We start from the raw sequence: 17,529 nt of genomic DNA on the forward strand, positions 1-17,529 counted from the left end.
CTAATCCTTCACCACCACCCACTTCAAATTTTTGATTTGGTGTAAGATGATAATCCTTAACACCAACATCAACTAATCATCAACACCGCAACACCTTCTGATGGATGTATGGGTTTTGCACTTGTTTTCTAATTTGCACCCTGATTTGTTCTGTTTCTTTAACAGGCCCTCCTTACATGCACCAGCGTGAACCCTATAAGATGGTGTATTATGGTGATGTATCCTGTGAGCGGGACCTGGATCGATATATGGAAACTGCAAAGTATCTATACGCAGGATACAAGAAAGAAATGCCATTGGTCATAAACACTATGGGCTGGGTCAAAGGTCAGATTAAAACTCAAATTAGATTGTAGATTTAGATTAAATCTAGTATTAGATTTTCATTTTTGCCTTTTGATTTATTTTTGGTTTCCTGTTAATTAACCCCCAACCTCCCTGGGGATGCTGTATCATGCTGGGGTTCAGGTTCATTTTAATTAATCCACTATTGGTGACCATGCCTTCAGCGCTGTGTGGAGCTTTACCTTAATGGCTTCCCTCTGCTTGTCCAGCTGGAACCACGCTACTCATGGGTGTGTTAACTTATAGGGTTACCTGAGGCCAGTTGGAGGAAGTCCAGCCCCAAGTGATAAGTCTTTCCTTCCAGTTTCCATTGGTGAACCAGAGTCCCTTAGTATTCACAATTTCCTAGAGTAATGCAGATGTGGCAGGGTATCAGTTCATTGAGTCTCTGTATAGGGTTCTGAAGGGTAATCTTGGACCCAACTTAATGGCATATGGAAAATAAGGTGGGGAGTGTGGTTGAGGAGGGAAGGAAATGCACAGTGCAATGACAGAAGCATTTTTTGCCTACTGTGGATGAAATAGGCACAAGACCACACTGAGTATGCAGGCTAGGTGGTGTGAAAATGGTCAGTGGCTAACAGGTGGGGAAAGGATGCATAGAGTTTTGCATTCAGCACTGAAGGCTCCAGACAGCTGGAAACAAGTTTGGGTTTGTTTGGTAAGCATGTTTGCAGATTTAATTTTCAGTTATTCCTTTACATCTTGCCATTGCCACCTTGCTACAGCAAAGTGCTCCTATGTATAGGGAGCACCATGTTTTTTTCTGGAATCAGCAGATGTTCTGTTACTGGACTAACAAATTAAATATCATGACTTGAATGTTACTATGGCAAGTTGCAAAATTGAATTCACTATATGTGGTACAGACCACACCACTTAGGTGTATCTGTTTATCCCAGTTAGCTGCTTATAGGTGTGAATTCTAAACAGTATTGAATGAATCAGCCATAGCAGGCAGTTCAAACAGCTCCTTGCATTTTGTGACTGATTACCTGTCATTAAGCCCTTACCCTCTTACGACTTCCAGAACTCTTGCCACTGCTTCTTGCTGCGCTGGAGACCTTTTGTATCAATTTTAAAATTAAATATGAAGTACTCGGACATTGAAAAATAATCTGAATGCTGGAATATCTTTTGATGTCACTGGTGCTTTTATTTACTTAAAAGGGTGCTGTTAAATTTGATATATCTTTTGACAAATAGATTTAAAGGACATTTTAGCCTTTTATCGAGTCCTTATGGTCAATCCAGGTGGTATCTGTGATGTGGAGCTGAACTAACTTATTGGTAAAGAGTCCCAGCTTCACTTCAACCATTATACTGGCTGTCGCATATGTTGTGAAATTGAGATTATAAAAATGTAAAGAATATAAAATGCTAGAGGAGAAATAACAGTGCATGGTCCCTTTAAAAACTAGTTTATGTCAGTCCCTTTAAAAGCTGGTTTTGTTCAGTGCTGAGATGTTTAAAATGCAGAGTACACACAGACTCAAAGTTGCAACATTTATTTTGAGGACCAAACAACAGGATTGCCTTGGTAACAAGCTCTGCAGGTTTTGCATTTTGTTAGCCTGTGATTTTAAAGAAGACACTCTGCGGGCAATCTATGAGTTTAAAGAAAACACTCAGTTAAAGGGAACCTTTCAATTTGAATTTGCTTTTGTTGTCACCATCAAACCAATCCTGATGTAGAGAGTGCATTGGTCATCAGGAATACAACAGAGGAACTCAACTGCCTTCAGTTCAATTCCACCAGTTGAGCCAGCTGTTCAACCAGTAGTAGGGCCTGATCACCTGAAGCAGTTAAGGGTAGTTAGATCAACTGGAGTAGTTTGTTCTTAATTCTGCTAAATTCAGACAGGTCTCAAGATAAATCACCCACTAACCAGCGAAAACTACCAAATCAGACAGCACTTACAGATAGTGGACAACTACCAAAGAACTCTAAAACTTCCGAACGCTATCAGACCTGATTGTATATTTTCTTTGAGAGTGATTAAAATTCTGTTATTACTGTTTTGGTAATGAATGTTCCTTGTGTTCATTTGAACAGCATTTCAGTCGAACTTTAATTAAAATGTTCCTGGTTTAGTTAAAGTTCCTGTTCGTTAAAAATGAAATAACTTGTTAATTATTCTCTTAAAGTGAGTGTCAAGTCTTTGTGTTAATGAACCTGTAAATGTTAAGGTAGAACAGATAACACCTTCCCAGATGCTTTTACCAGATTATGAAGCAAGGTAAAGGGAATTAATGTCTGCATCGTAAGACCAATCACAAACAAATTGGATCTGCATGTGACTGCAGTCTCACCACTCTTGATGCAATCTGATGTGGCTTAGAAATTTTACTTTTAAAACTTTTCTCTGTTGAAACTAGGCCCTGAGCTGAAATAGTCCCACCCTAGCAGCCTTGCCTCTTTGAGGGGTGAGGTTTGTCTGCTACTTGTGACCTCAGCCCTTCTCAAATATATCTGACTTTCTTTGCACCCTTCCTCCCTTCCTTTCTACTGATAGGATTCGGTTTGTCAATTTTGGTTGACCTGATTCGCCTCTTGGCCCCAACACATGTGGTCCAGCTTGGCTGTGCCGAGAGGAGCCAGGACCTTGTGGCTCTCACACCTGAGTTTGTGCAGACCGCGGCTGGGTGGCAAACCAAGGGAAAGTACCACATTCAGCAAAAGCCTGAGCCCTTGAGCTCATTATCAGAGGAGGAGGAGCAGGATGAATATCTGAATCTGTGTGCAGGATTCCAGGGGCATAGGCTGATGCACGTTCAGTCTGAATTTCCTGGAGTGAGAGATGGAAGTTGTTTGTAAGTATAGTACTTATTAATTATCTTGTGGTAATATGCTGACAATGACATAACCGTCGCCGGTTAAATACTGTACAATAAGTGAAAGCATTAAGTTTAAACATCCACTCTCTCCACTACTGTAACTACAACGTGTACTATTTCCAGGATGTGCAGCAGTAACTTGTCAAGGCTTCTTTGGCAGGAAGTCTCATAACTGTGACCTTCACCAGCTAAAAGACAAGTTCAGCAGGTGCATAGGAACATCATCTCCAACTTAATCCCTCCAGGTCCCTCTCATCATCCTATCTTGGACATACAGTTGTATTGCTTTTTTGAAGCAGGAGACCCTGACCCTTTCATGTCTGTGATCAGTGGAGAAGGCTGAGAGCTTTGTCTGTGCCTGCACATTTGCTTGTGTACGAATGTGGGGACTCAGTACTGGGAATAGGAGAGGGACTCTGTTGTATGTGAGGATATTGGGAGTGTGGGGGCTCAGTGCTGGGAAGAGGATCCCTCTTCCTCCCATTACCAGCCCTGACCAGACCACCCCACTCCACCCCATCCACACCCGCACCCAAAAAAACCTGATGGCCAGCCCCGATTGCTGGCCTTCCTGCCTCTGTCACTGCTGAGTGCAAAGTGGCAGCAGGACCCGCCCACCCAACCAATCTCCCTGCCCCCCCCAGGCATTGCCACTTTGCCCCTTGGGCAGTGCCAAAGGGTCAGGCTGGCATTGCCCAGGGGTAGTACCCCCTTAGCTCTGACCCTCTGGGGCCTTCCATGGCCCCCTTCACTCCAGCAGCATTGAGCCATCAGCTTCCCATTAATGGGAAGCTGTTGTAAACCCTGCTGGAGTGAAACACTCATTGGCTGGGGGAGACTCTAGCCGGCCTCTCAACTTCAGTGATATTCAAATGCCTATTAGAATAAATTATACAGCTCCGCACCAATTTCTGGCACAGAGCTGACGACACCAGAAATCCAGCGGCCAGAGACTGTGGCGCCCAGCAGGGAGCCCCCTAAACGGCCTCCGTCTAGCAGTGCAGCGAACTGGTAGAATCGCCCCCATTGTATTAACTCAGTCGAAAATTTCATAAACTCAACTTTCTCTTTTCAAGAGGAAATATACCAGTCAGTTATCCTTTCCTGATGGGAACTTCACAATTCTTGTATTGATATCAGCTACAGGCAGAACTCAGTGTGATGCATGTTTAGATGTGCAAATGACATCTGAAGCTTGTTCTAACATCCTGTTGCTGTTGGTTTGTGTTTTTCAGGAAATATCGTAGTAATGTGCTGAGAGATTTGGCTCTTTTGGGTTGTTTCAGCCAGCTGCAGCCATCTGACACAGGATGCCCTTTGCCCTTGCACAGCATGCTACCCTATCAGGTAACCCCCACTCCTCTACCAATTTATCTCGAGTTATTTCCGTTAGCTGCATTTAGTGTTTGATTCACAGTCAGGTGTTCCCCAAACTCCTTTGTGTGGCACAGTTAACTACAGGGTGCACTTTCCTTGAGAATTTAGGTCAAATCTGCTACCATGTTCCTTAGTCTGACTGTTCACCATTGAGTCTCAGGCAAGTAAGCATTCTTATGTGAACAACATGGCAGAGAAATTGGCTTGTTCTGAACGTGGGATGAGACCCAAGCACACGCTGCACATGCCGGATGAAGCTGACGATAGAACAGTGGCAGATTGGTCTGCCAGCCTCATTATGGGCTAGTTACCATTCTTAGAATTAGTTAAGGATTCCTGGTGAATTTTTATTGGCAGTTGTGGGAGGAGGTATGAACAATGGCTAGCAACAACTCATAGTTTTAATGTGGTTTCAGGAGAAGCACTCCTACCTGCTTTTCTGTTAAGGTAAGTGACTGGAAAAAAATTTTGTGTGACCTTCATAAAATCTTAGAATCCGTACAATGCAGAAAGAGGCTGTTCGACTTATCGAGCGTGCACCAAACAGGCCTTATCCCCGTCTGCCCACAAATGGATGGCACGATGGCACAGTGGTTAACACTGTTGCCTCTCAGAACAAGGGACCCGGGTTTGATTCCCAGCTTGGGTCACTGTGTGGAATTTGCACATTCTCCCCGTGTCTGTGTGGGTTTCTCTGGGCGCTCCAGTTTCCTCCCACAGTCTGAAAGATGTGCTGGCGAGGTGCACCCTAACAGGCACCGGAGTGTGGCAACTAGGGGAATTTCACAGTAACTTCATTGCATGTTAATGTAAGCCTTACTTGTGACTAATAAATAAGCTGTACCTTATTTACCCTGCTAATCCCTCTGACATTAAGGGTCAATTTAGCACGGCAAATCAACCTAACTTACGCATCTTTGGACCGAGAGGGGAAACTGGAGCACCCAGAGGAAACTGCACACAGACAGTCACCTGAGGCCAGAATTGAACCCGGGTCCCTGCGGCTGTGAGGGGACAGTGTATCGTGTCACCCTCTTCCAGTGGTCCCTTTGAGACTCTCTGTGTTAGTTTCTCAAATGATAAGCAATCAAATCAGAGGCATAAACTAGTTGGCCTTTCTCTACTCGTTTTTTTTAAATTATTAAATCTCCTCTTCAAACCCCTACATGTCCTAGTTATATATCCTTATAACTAGTTTGCCATCCATCAGGATAGCAAGAGATAAAAATATAAAGGACTTGGAGATGTGGTAAGCAGGGCTTGTACATGGGTCCTGAACAATAGGCATTACCAATAATAAGTTGACATGGTCCAATCATGGAAAGATTAGACTCTAGATCTGATGCTTTAAATGCCATGCAGCTTGTTAGGATTGAGGGAACTACATACTTAATTCTTAGAGAGGCAGGGAACAGGCTTATAGCATTCTAAACTGGAGCTTGATGTTTGATACTGCATCAGTAAATAAAATTAAAGTATAGTGAAGTTGATGAATCAGATTGTTTTTCATAAAGCAGAAGGTAATGTTCAGTGTCTTGCCATATGGGCAGTTCTGGAATTAATTTTGGGTTCTGTGTAGAATGGATAGTGTTGAGTTCCAGGTGCCAGTAATATTAGATGTTGGGCTTTTGTTGTGGATGCTGGCAAGTGCTTTGTGGTTGTCGGACACCAAGGGGCCATTTTCTGAAAATAATTAGCTTTTGTCTTTTAGGTGCCATTTAGTGCAGTCGCTCTGCATGTGTTACACTGTGATGTGGCTCCTACCCACATTTTGTATGCAGCCAATGCCAGCTTAGTTGGACTGTGCAGAATGCCAAATGGTGTGAGCTCTCAGGCAGATGGGCCTGTTTTACTCCGTCAGGCTCCAATATGTGACTGTTTTGGTGTTGGTAAGTATAGATACTTCTACCAGATCACGTTCCAGGAACTGCGCTGTTCACTGCCCAATCTCCTTGCATCACTATTACATGGGGTGGAAAGTAAGCGGACTTACAGAGCTGAAGCACAGAATAAGTATCAGCACGTAATGATAATGAATGCTTTCTGATTCATGGAGGAAGCATTTCTGACACACTGTTCACTCAGACTCAGCCACCATCGATGTGTCACTTGCTTACACCGGCCATGGAGATGTCCTGATTGAATTAGTTTTAAAGTCTCATCGTTGATTTTACATAGTCAAATACAGCAGCAGGTTATGCACAGCAAGATCCCATAAACTAAATATGATGCTCATTCAGGAAATAATCTTGATCAGAACTGTGTGAGGATTGCATCCATGTGACTGAACTGAATTGGCTTTGGTTTAACATCTCTTGTGAGGACAGCAATTCTTACAGTGCAGCACTGTCTCTGAACTGCACTGCAGTGCTGGAATGCACGATGTGCTCAAGTTTATGGAATGGGGCTTCAGGCAAGGGTGATATCTATTGAACCAAGCTGCTATACAAGATTGTTATAATATTTGCTGTTAGGACGATACTGCTTTCTTAATCCTGCTCCCATCGCGATGAATGTCTCCTCTTCCTCTGCCTGCAGGAATCCTGCGTGAAATGAGTTTGCAGTTTGAGCCCACTTCCTGGTGGATGCTGCCTAACAGCACAAAAGTACTCCTAATGTGGCTCTAAATTTTACTCCCAAAGCCTGATTGAAGGCTGGAATTTTGTCTCCAGGATAGTCCAACTATGTGAGGATGTTATTCTTGCCCTTGATGTGTTTGTGCTGGTGATCCCTATGTAGTAAAGTTGGCAATAGTGAGCAGGTTTGTGTTTATTGTAGGTAGGATATCCGGATGTTCAGTATTTGGGATTAATTTTAGCCCTTTTTCCATAGGAATTATTCGTGGCATTAATCTGGAGAAGAGATTGTATTACCTACTGACCCCAATTCCTGTGGCCAAGCTGAAACAGGTTAACTGTTTACTAATGGGAGCAATCACCATTCCCCATTCACTGTTCAGGAACCAGGTAAGATAGCCTTTGGGGAAGTGAGCTGCTAATGTTCGCTGGGCTGAGGATTGTTAATATTAAGGTGCTGCAGTAGTTATGTGACTGTTCAGGAAACCTGAGAAGCCAATACAGGAATATTATTGAAGCCATTGATTTCATGAAACAGCATTAATTTTTAGCTTTGTGAAATTTTGAATCGTGCATTGGGTAACATGCTGGATGGGATACATTCTGGTAGCTCTATTGGTGAATGTTGGGGGGCTGTAATGGGTTGGATGTATTGGGCAGGGAACGTTCTTGGGATATTAGTGCATTAAATGGGTAATGATACATCTGCAGGGTTAGTGAAGATGCTATTGTATTTGACTAGGATAATTGACTGGGTGAATCACATTTTTTGGGTGAATAAAAATATATTTTTAAAATTGTTTGACAGGACACAGGCATTGTTGACTAATCAAGCATTTATTGCCCATCCTAATTGCTCACAAGAAGGTGTTAGTGAGCTGCCTTGTTGAACCTCTGCAGTCCATATCGTGTAGGTGCACCCACAGTGTTGTTAAGGAGAGAGTTCCAGGATTTTGACCCAGTGACAGTGAAGGAATGCCAGTATAGTTTCAAGTCAGGGTGGTGTGTGGCTTAGATGGGAACTTTCAGCTGCATTTGTTACTTTTGTCCCTTTAGGTGGTAGAGGTCACAAATTTGGAAAGGGCTGTCAAAGGAGCTTTAGTAAATTGCTCCAGTGCACCATGTAGATGGTGGTCACTGCTGCTGCTGTGTGCCACTGGTAAAGGGAGTGCATGTTGAAGGTGGTGGATGAGATGGCTGCTTTGTCCTGTATGGTGTCACCTTCTTGAGAGCTGGTAGAGTTGCTGCCAGGCAAGTGGAAAGTATTCTGTTGCACTTCTGATTGTACCATGTAAATGGTGGACAGGCTTTGGGTAGTCAGGAGGGGGGATTATTATTTGATGGAACTGGCAAATTATAACCCTTCACACTGGGTTTGCTGTAAAGTTTCTGTTTGCTGGATCTGCACATGTTTCAAATTATTCTAACTCAGTGCTTTCCCCTGCTGTTTGTATTGCGGAGGTGTATAGTCCTTCGCAGAAACATTCTGATCCTGACGCATACCATGGGCATGAGGAGGAGCAGGAAGGGTGAGGGAAAGCAGAGGGAGGAGAGAGGCACGCAAAGGGAAAAGAAACAGATGCTTTTCTGTCCAGCATGGGTTTCAATGTTGCAGGATCATAAGAAAATGAAGCATTATACAGCTGTGGCATTTGTTCTGCCTTTGATTACCAGACTATCATGCTAGGTACTATTAAGTGCAGAGAACAGAGTGATCAGTCCAGTTCTGTCGCTGATATAAACAGAATTGCCTGGTACTTTTATTTGTTTGAACTTGTCTCCTCCTCTTAAAATCTAAAATAACATTACAGATTAAAATTTCCATTCTTTTAACTATATTGTATACCTCAACAATACTCTCCTTGGGATATAGAATCTCTACAGAGCAGAAGGAGCTCATTCAGCCTATTGAGCCTGCACCGACAGCAATCCTACCCAGTCCTATCCCTGTAACCCCATGCGTTTACCCTGCTAAATTGACTAAGGGTCAATTTTTAGCTTGGCCAATCAACCTAACCCATTGTGGTTCCATTACAGCAGGTAATTAAGAAGACAAATGGAATTTTGTCCTTCGTTGCTAGACAAATGGAGTTTAAAAATAGCGAGGTTATGTTCCAGCTGTATAAGGTGCTGGTGAGCCCACAACTAGAGTCCTGTGTACAGTTTTGGGCTCCTTAGTTGAGAAAGGATACACCGGCACTGGAAGGGGTGCAGAGGAGATTCACTAGGTTGATTCAGGAGTTGAGAGGGTTGGCTTATGAGCAGAGACTGAGCAGGCTAGTGCTGTACTTATTGGAATTCAAAAGAATGAGGGGAGATCTTATCGAAACATATATGATTATGAAGGGAATAGTTAAGATAGAAGCAGGGAAGTTGTTTCCATTGACAGATGAAACTAGAACTAGGGGGCACAACCTCAAAATACGGGGGAGCAGATTTAGGACTGAGTTGAGGTGAAACTTCTTAACCCAAAGGGTTGCGAATCTTTAGAATTCCCTGCCCAGAGAAGCAGTTGAGGCTACTTCTTTGTTTTTAAGGCAAGGGTAGTTTTTTGAACAGTAAGGGAATTAAGGGCTATGGTGAGCGAGTGGATAAGTGGAGCTGAGTCCACAAAAAGATCAACCATGATTGAGGGGCCAGATGGCCTACTCCTGCTCCTTGTTCTTATGTTCTTATGATTTCAGATATGTCTGATATACCACCTGAAAGGCAGTTCTACATGTGTTAGCTTCAGTGGGATGTGCTGCAGAGCTTTGATTTTGTTTGTGATGAGGACAGCTTGTTTCTGCTTTGGGCTGCCCCAGGTCTTTGATTCAATAGAAAGCCAAGTGACTGAAGAGAAACCAAGATAAAGTGGAAAGTCGGGGTTCCATTGACATTGGTCCATCATTCTGTCTCCTGTACTGTGGAGCACAGACCCAGAACCATCTGAAACATGGAAGCAATGGCCTGGAAAATTTATTGTCTGTTTTTGATTATTTTTATTTCTCTTTCAGCCTGGAGTGATAGGAGAGGTGCCGTATATAACATCTGACTATTCCTTCGATATTTCTGGAGCTGGAAAAATTAAAGTTGGTAAACAGCCGAGGAGGCAGGATCATCTTAAAATTGTGTCATAACGGGAGAGAATATCTGCTAATGCTTAAATAATGGGTTAGATATGTGGGCAGCATTTTTTAATGTGGGCTAATTGGCATTGTGCCTTATTGCAGTAGGATTTGAAAATGGGGATTTTGAGGGGTAAAATGTTAAGGGTCTACAAACACTTGTACTGTTTGTTTTGACCCCCCTTCCCCCACTCTTCCTCCTACATCTCCATGCCCCGTTGGGGAAATCTTTGTTTTAAAGTATAGTACTGAGCATTTGTTGTAAATAAAGGATCACTCGGTATCCCAACTTCTGCTCTGGTTTGATTTTCTCTAATGTATAGAGTTTGGGCAGAAAGTTAGATTTATTAATGAATGCCCTCATGTGGTTATAAAGAATCACTGCATTACTTGAAGAGCAGAGAAGTTCTCCCCAGTGATATATTTATCCCTGAAACCAACACCAAAAAATAGATTACTTGAATATTATTGCATTGCTGTCTATGGGAGCTTGTTGTGTGTAAATTGACTGCTGTTTTTGCTACATTATAACATTGATTACACTTCAAAAGTACTTCATTGGCTGTAAAGTACTTCGGGACATTCAGAGGTTTGGCAAGGTGATCTATTAATCTAAAGTCACAATACTGCAGTTGCTGGAATCGGAAACAAAAACAGAAAATGCTGGAGAAAGTCAACAGTTCTGACAGAGAATAGAGCCAACGTTTTGAGTCGTGATGCCCCTTCACCAGAGTCAGACCTGCTGAGTTTCCCCAGAATTTTCTGTTTTTGCTCCATTAATGTAAGTTGTTTTTTTCTTCAAAACTCTTTTTCTGTTTAATAATCAGAAATACAATTTGCCATATCTGCATTTCCTCTAAGCTAGATGTAATTAACATATTGAACAAGACTACCTTAGATCAATTTCAGCCGGGGCCAGGGATAATCTTTGCTGCAATTACAGAGACAAACTCGAGGGGGTACTCTCGTACCATATCTCAGTTCAACGTATGCTGTCTGAATTAAGGGGTGGGACTTTACATTCTCGTTAAAGCAAGATTGTAAATTCCCATCAGAGGTCAACGGACATTTCCATTGACTGCCCCTTACCTACTCTGATTCCATGGTGAACGAGGCAGTAGTGCCCTTCTGTGATTGCCGTGCGAGAACATGATCAAATGTTGCTAGTAATGTTCTTTAACACCCTGTCATTTCATTGTGGGAATCCAACATAACAAATAGCCTCCTCAGTTATACTGGAGAGTGGGTGATGCTAATAGAACCTAAATCCCAGTGAGAGTACACAATCTGGGGATGAAGGCAGCCAAAAGGAAAGGTAACATTTTTACATTGTGTTGTGTGTATGTCTGACTGTTTGGGACCGATTTAAATCTGCGGAAATCAACCTCTAAATGAAATTGATTAACTACGTGCCCTGGAAATGTTGATGTTGTGGCCCCCATCATTTTTTAAGTAACCACCTGATGAGCAAATGGAAGATTGCGTGCACCAAGCAGTCTCAATATCATGTCCAATGAGGTAGTTAGAAACCAGTTGCAATTTACAGGAACACATGACGGGACATTTTGGGAGGAAATTGCGAGTCCCCAGCAGAGATATTTGAATCATTGATAGTCACAGGTGAGGTGCCTGAGATTGGATGGTGTCCGTTTGTTTAAGAAGGGCTACAGGGAAAAGCCTGGGAACTACAGGCCAATGAGTCTCACATCTGTAGTGGGTAAGTTGTTGGAAGGTATTTTGAGAGAGAGGATCTACAGGTATTTAGAGACACAAGGACTGATTCGGGACAGTCAGCACGGCTTTGAGTGGAAAATCATGTCTCACAAATTTGACTGAGTTTTTTGAAGGGATAATCAAGAAGGTAGATGAAGGCAGTGCAGCTGATGTTGTCTACATGGACTTTAGCAAGGCCTTTGACAAGGTACTGCAAGGTAGGTTGTTGCGTACGGTTAAATCTCACGAGATCCAAAGTGAGGTAGCTAAATGGATACAAAATTGGCTTGATGACAGAAGCCAGAGGGTGTTTTTCAAACTGGAAGCCTATGACTAGCAGTGTGCCTGAGGGATCAGTGCTGGGTCCACTGTTATTTATCATTTATATTAATAATTTGGATGACAATGTAGGAGGCATGGTTAGTAAGTTTTGCAGCTGATACCAAGATTGGTGACATAGCAGACAGTGAAGAAGGTATCTCAGATTGCAACGGGATCTTGATCAATTGGGCCAGTGAGCTGATGAATGGCGGATGGAGTTTAATTTAGACAAATGCGAGGTGATGAATTTTGGTAGATCAAACCAAGGCGGAACATTCAGTTAATGGTAGGGCGTTAGGGAGAGTTACAAAGCAAAGAGATCTAGGGGTACAGCTTCATAGCTCCTTGAAATTGGAGTCACAGATGGACAGAATGGTGAAGAACACATTCTGCATGTTTGGTTTTATTGGTCAGAACACTGAATACAGGAGTTGGGATGTCTTGCAGAAGTTGTACAAGACATTGGTAAGGCCACACTTGGAATACTGTCTACAGTTCTGGTCACCCTATTATAGAAAAGATATTATGAAACTAGAAAGAGTGCAGAAAAGATCTGCTAGGATGCTACCGGAACGTGATCGTTTGGGTTATAAGGAGAGACTGGATAGACTAGGACTTTTTTCTCTGGAGCATAGAAGGCTGAAGGGTGATCTTATAGAGGTCTATAAAATAATGAGAGGCATAGATCAGCTAGATAGTTGATATCTTTTCCCAAAGGTAGAGGAATCTAAAACTAGAGGGCATAGGTTTAAGGTGAGAGGGGAGAGATACAAAGTGTCCAGAGGAGCAATTTTTTCACACAGATGATGGTGAGTGTCTGGAACAAGCTGCCAGAGGTCATAATAGAGGCAGGTACAATTTTGTCTTTTAAAAAGCATTTAGATAGTTAGATGGGTATGATGGGTATAGAGGGATATGGGCCAAATGTGGGCAATTGGGACTAGTTTAGGGGTTTTAAAAAAAGGGTGGCATGGACAAGTTGGGCCAAAGGGTCTGTTTCCAAGCTGTAAATCTCCATGACTCTGTGACAGGACATGCACGTGACTGTCCTGCAAAACATTGTCAATCACTGCTGTCAAGGATTGCTCTGAATTTGTTTTCTCCCATGCCCCCTCTCCAATACATCCCCAAATCACCATCCTTTGAGTATGCTGCAGTTGTGCACAGCTTCCAATTCAGAAACATGTAAACAACTGTTTCTTCGCCCCCCCACCCTGTCATTTGCTGCCGCCCCATTGCTCGCCCCACCCCCTTGTTCCTTTTCTACTTATCCTGTCCTCCCCTCCAATCCGCCGGTTTTCTTCACCCGATTCCCCGTTGACCACCCTTTGCTGCATCTCCTCATCTTTCCCATTTTTTTTTTACCCTTTCTCTCGCCAACTCCCCTTTCCCCACCAACAACTTCTATTGATGCCCCCGGCTTTTGCTCGCCGCCCCTTCCCCCCTCCTCACCCCTTTCTCTAGCTGCCGCCCGCCAATTCTTCCTCACCCCTCTTTCTACGTATGCTTGAGCCTTGCTTCCTTTGTTGTTTCCAGGTATTTCTATGGCCTGTGCTTCTCTGCAGATTTTTGCTGTCATTTTCACACCATTGCTATTCTCTGACTTTTGGGGAAGGATGGCTGTACAGAAATAATTGATGGAGAGTTTTAACTTTCTACCAGTCAATAGAAAGTTTCAATTCTCCAAACCCTTCTGGAAAATGGCCAAGAAACACTCAAGTTATTTGTACAAATGCAGCGGCATAGGAAATATTAGAATTGCAGCAACTCCACTGACTAGTTATATTGTATTGTGAAAAATTACAGCTTACTGTCTCTCAACATCCCTTGAAGGGTGTTAACCAGATATTGATTTTCATTGGAGTGCATCTGTCTCTCATAGATATGTGTTCTAAAGATAGATACTGAGGTATGGGTTCCATGGGCTTTAATCCTCACTAGGGTATCAACTCATGTGCGCTAATTCTTGGCGGTGTGCGCATTTCATAGGGATTTGCTTTCCTACAGATGTGGGTTCCAATGGCACCAGCTGTTACTGGATAACGGATTCTATTGATACTGACTATTCTTGGATTGTGGATCCCACTGAGATAGGTACCCCAGACACACTTTCTTGCTGAGATACAGGTTTATGTACTTGAGGCTAGAAAATATTGGCAAAATACTTCACAACAGGGCCCAAACATACCCTCAATCATACATCACATTCATGTATAGTTGAGCAAACATGATGTTTTGTGCTAGCAATTTATTGAGTTCATAGTTGGTAACCAATCCAAAGATGAAATTTTCCTGCACTGGGATTTAAAATCCAAATCTACTCCTGAGAGTCATACTGGTGGAGGTAGGGTATTATAATCATTAAGTGCCCGGGTGATTGATGGGGATGGAGCAGGGAATGTTGGTCTAACTCACTGTGACTTAGAGCCTTGTCTCATTCGGAAACAGAGAGTTTAGCTTTGGAGCTGGTTGACGGAGAGTTGGCAAGGTCCCGCATGGGAGGTTAGTTAGGAAAGTATACATGGAGAGGTAGTACATTGGATTAGTTATTGGCTAAATGGAAGAAGCCAGGGAGTGGTAGTGGAGGATTGCTTCTCTGACTGGAGGCCTGTGACTAGTGGTGTGACACAAGGATCAGTGCTGGGTCCATTGTTGTTTGTCATTTATATCAGTGATCTGGATGATAATGTGATAAACTGGATCAGCAAATTTGCTGATGATACAAAGATTGGAGGTGTAGTGGACAGTGGGGAAGGTTTTCAAAGCTTGCAGAGGGATTTGGACCAACCAGAAAAAAGGGCTGAAAAATGGCACTTGGAGTTTAATGCAGACAAGTGTGAGGTATTGCACTTTGGAAGGACAAACCAAGGTAGAACATAAAAGGTATATGGTAGGACGCTGAAGAGTGTAGCAGAACAGAGGGATCTGGGAATACAGATACATAATTCCCTAAAAGTGGCGTCACAGGTAGATGGGGCCATAAAGAGTGCTTTTGGTACGTTTTCCTTTATAAATCAAAGTATTGAGTGTGAGTTGTAATGTTGTGGTGAGGTTGTATAAGACATTGGTGAGGCCGAATTTAGAGTATTGTGTGCAGTTTTGGTCAACTAATTACAGGAAGGATATTAATAAGGTTGAAAGAGTGCAGAGAAGATTTACGAGGATGTTGCCGGGACTTGAGAAACTGAGTTACAGAGAAAGGTTGAATAGGTTAGAACGTTATTCCCTGAAGCGTAGAAGAATGAGGGGAGATTTAATAGAGGTGTATAAAATTATGGTGGGTATAGATAGAGTGAATGCAACCAGGCTTTTTCCACGGAGGCTAGGGGAGAAAAAAACTAGAGGACATGGGTTAAGGGTGAAGAAGGAAAAGTTTAAAGGGAATTTTGGAGAGGGGGGGGTGCTTCTTCACACAGAGTGTGGAATGAGCCACCAGATGAAGTGGTGAATACAGGCTCACTCAGGTACATGGATGAGAGGGGTGTGGAGGGATATGGTCTAGGTGCAAGTCAGTGGGAATAGGCAGAAAAATGGTTCAGCACAGCCAAGAAGGGCCGAAAGGCCTGTTTCTGTGCTGTAATGTTCTACGGTTCTAAATTTTGTGTGTTAACCATTGCAATTTTGTCAATATTTCATGTTGAGGAAGAAATCAGCATGCTAGATATTTTATGGAAATAAATCAGGAACTGAAGGTTTACAGTGATGCAATGGTTAGCACTGCTGTCTCAAAGTGCCAGGGACCCAGGTTTGATTCCAGCCTTGGGGTGTCTATCTGTGTGGAGTTTGCACTGGTAATTCCCTGCTTCATTTTCTGTTTCTAAGGTTTAAATCTGGGTCAACGAATTAGCAAGGGCATTGTCATGTTTTGGGATGTGGAATGTTTAGATGACCTGGAAGATTCAAATCCCTCCTTATGAGAGGTCTGTTTGGGGCTAGATTTCTGAATTTCCTCTGGGTAATCTGGCATAAGCAAAGCTGCTTGTTTCAGAACTCTGCCTGTTCAACTCCTGATTGATCATCCTGTAAAGGGAGTTTTACAGGGTGATAATCGCTCGGGAGTGAGTGATTGTCAAGCTGCTCTGGGCTATCTTTAGGGAAACACTGAGCATCTCACTCTGGGAATGCCAGGTCTTTTGATCATAGGAGTAAGCAGCTCTTGTCCAGCTTAGCTCTTCCCTGTCCAGCTTGATAACTGGTGAGTTCAGCTGTTCAAATCCAGAGAAAGTGGTTTGGCTGAGGGTCAGGAAATTGGGGTGGTTCAGTGGGATTTGCCCTCTAGGGGATCCTGGTTCAGTGTCTGGCTCGGAAGTCAGCACAGCTTGGGTGTTCCAGCTTTTGTTGCTAGGTGCTTTAAGTTGGCATGGTAACAAGCAGGCAGTCTGCTTCTGAACTTGGTCTAGCCTTTCTGGTCCTGGATGATAGGAAAATAGCCTTCTGGGAGGGGGCCTTTCACGCCTTTATACCATGTAAGGTTACAGTATTGCAGGGTTGTTACAGATCATTATATGTGAAGCGGACAAACCTGTCAGATTGAGTCATGAGTCTGTATTAAGCTGGGTGGGAATGGGATCCAATTTGGTTGGAATACCTCTGCTAGTTAATGGAGTAGTAGGCTCCATCTGTTTTGGAACGCCATTGCCCTCTAGTGGATGGTCAACTCTCACTACCTCCCAGTGCCTTTTCCACACCATGAGGCATCACCTTCATGAGCGGCACAATAGCATTGCTGCTTCACAGTTTCAGGGACCTGGGTTCGATTCCTGACTCGGGTCACTGTCTGTGTGGAGTTTGCACATTCTCCTCGTGTCTGTGTGGGTTTCCTCCGGGTGCTCCGGTTTCCTCCCACAGTCCAAAGATATGTGGGTTAGGTTGATTGGCTATGCTAAATTGCCCATTAGTGTCCTGAGATGCTTAGGTCAGAGGGATTAGTGGGTAAAATATGTCGGGATATGGGGGTAGGGCCTGGGTGGGATTGTGGTCGGTGCAGACCCGATGGGCTGAAGGGTCTCTTTCTGCACTGTAGGGTTCCATGATTTCTATGATTTCACTCTGGGCAAATTTGGGAACTTTCCTGATGCCTGTTCAAATTCATCATAAAGCTATCAGCTAAACCAATCATTACTTCCTAGCTGGGGCCCAGTGGTTGAGAGGGGGTGCCCTTGTAACTTGTTTTATGTCCCCTGGAACATCACTGCTCTCCGTACTCCCTTGTGGCTTTGAGATTGAGAGGGGAGGGGTAGGGGTTATCTCAC

The 17,529-nt window shown here is 43.3% G+C and overlaps 2 protein-coding genes across 3 annotated transcripts in view; both read left to right on the forward strand.

The window, feature by feature from the left end:
* Positions 1-10,532, forward strand: part of nol9 (nucleolar protein 9) — a 37,064-nt gene extending 26,532 nt beyond the window's left edge. For both annotated transcript variants that reach the window (XM_080215398.1, XM_080215399.1), the window contains exons 8-13: positions 166-327; positions 2,862-3,159; positions 4,419-4,530; positions 6,272-6,449; positions 7,393-7,526; positions 10,133-10,532. In XM_080215398.1, coding sequence (XP_080071524.1) covers positions 166-327; positions 2,862-3,159; positions 4,419-4,530; positions 6,272-6,449; positions 7,393-7,526; positions 10,133-10,255 — 1,007 coding nt within the window. In that variant the 3' untranslated portion in view covers positions 10,256-10,532. The remainder of the gene's footprint in view (positions 1-165; positions 328-2,861; positions 3,160-4,418; positions 4,531-6,271; positions 6,450-7,392; positions 7,527-10,132) is intronic.
* An 877-nt stretch (positions 10,533-11,409) lies between these two features.
* Positions 11,410-17,529, forward strand: part of LOC145360272 (pleckstrin homology domain-containing family G member 5-like) — a 141,592-nt gene continuing 135,472 nt past the window's right edge. Inside the window, exon 1 of the mRNA XM_080215388.1 lies at positions 11,410-11,558. Coding sequence (XP_080071514.1) covers positions 11,537-11,558 — 22 coding nt within the window. The 5' untranslated portion in view covers positions 11,410-11,536. The remainder of the gene's footprint in view (positions 11,559-17,529) is intronic.

The sequence above is a fragment of the Carcharhinus amblyrhynchos genome, chromosome 30 (genome assembly GCF_965287045.1).
Source record: "Carcharhinus amblyrhynchos chromosome 30, sCarAmb.v2.hapA, whole genome shotgun sequence".
NCBI lineage: Eukaryota > Metazoa > Chordata > Chondrichthyes > Carcharhiniformes > Carcharhinidae > Carcharhinus > Carcharhinus amblyrhynchos.